Below are 1,249 nucleotides of genomic sequence, written 5' to 3'. Positions count from 1 at the left end.
ATGACTAATGAACCCATCCACTCCTACATTGAAAAATCAGTCAAAACATTAACAATGAACAAATTCAGTTTAAAACCAGACATACTGCATTATCATCCATCATAGAAACTGTTTCTCTCTGTCAATACTACATAGTACTACGGAACTTCGAGGTGCCAATAGCACTACCAGTTCCTACAGATCAAGAAATGGGGGTTCTAACAAGAACAAGTTTGTCGGGGTAAGGCAAAGGCCTTCGGGCAAATGGGTCGCGGAAATCAAGAACACAACTCAGAACATCAGAATGTGGCTTGGGACATTCGACACTGCTGAAGAGGCTGCTCAGGCTTATGATGAAGCTGCTTGCCTTCTTCGCGGTACAAATACGCGAACCAATTTCTTGAATAACGCCCCTTCCAATCCAGCCCTCTCTTTGAAAATCCGAAACCTTCTTAATCAAAAGAGAGGCCAAAATAAAACTAAAACCAAACCTCCTATTCTTGCTTCCACAAATAGTACTACCAGAAAAAATATTAATGTTGAAACCTGTCCAAAAACTATTTCTAGTCAATATAGTACTGATTCTCAAACAGTTTGTGTGGCCAATCCAGTCATTTTTGAGGATGCGTATAAGCCGGATTTGTGCTGTTTCCCCACTTCTTCTGATCCTTTTTTGATGGATTTTGATAAGATTAATCCATTTCGACAAGATGGTTTTGATGCACAAAAAAGAGTTGGTGAGACGGTGAATGATGAGCAATTTCCTGATTTTGAAGGTATGAAGGTCGAAAGAAAGATTTCAGCTTCACTTTATGCAATGAATGGAATAAGTGAATACTGGGATAACATCCATGATACAAATGATCCTTTGTGGGATATTTCCATGCTCTGCCAACCGTACTACCTAGATTAATGTTTTGAGATTTAACTTGTGATCTGATAATATTTTCGACAGTTTGTAGCAGAATTTTAGATTCTCCGAAAAAGTTATAGGACCGTGGAACATCCACCGTGTTTTCAGTTTCTACATTGAAGTATCAAGAATATTTTGTAACACTGAAAAAGCTTGATTTTTCTAAATGTCTTCAATATATGGGTTGCCATTTGAATGTGAAACTCCTTCTTTGCACCTAAAAACAGTTTCTAAAAGGTGAACGATTGATGCTTGTTTGATAGCACATGTTTTGTTATGTCAATGATGAGAGTGACTCAAGAATCTGGGGCATTCGATGAAATAAACGAATCTTTTGGACCGAAAAATAACAACGAT

General features: G+C 37.7%; 1 protein-coding gene across 1 annotated transcript; it reads left to right on the top strand.

The window, feature by feature from the left end:
• The first annotated feature begins 125 nt into the window (after positions 1 to 125).
• On the top strand, positions 126 to 914 carry LOC111394034 (ethylene-responsive transcription factor RAP2-11). The gene has a single exon (XM_023019822.1). It carries the CDS (start codon positions 284 to 286, stop codon positions 890 to 892), a length of 609 nt encoding a protein of 202 aa, XP_022875590.1. The 5' UTR covers positions 126 to 283; the 3' UTR covers positions 893 to 914.
• The last annotated feature ends 335 nt before the right edge of the window (positions 915 to 1,249 follow it).

The sequence above is a fragment of the Olea europaea genome, chromosome 4 (genome assembly GCF_002742605.1).
Source record: "Olea europaea var. sylvestris chromosome 4, O_europaea_v1, whole genome shotgun sequence".
Lineage (NCBI taxonomy): Eukaryota > Viridiplantae > Streptophyta > Magnoliopsida > Lamiales > Oleaceae > Olea > Olea europaea.
The sequence above is the reverse complement of the archived record's forward strand: the minus strand, read 5'-3'. Positions and strand labels throughout refer to the sequence as shown.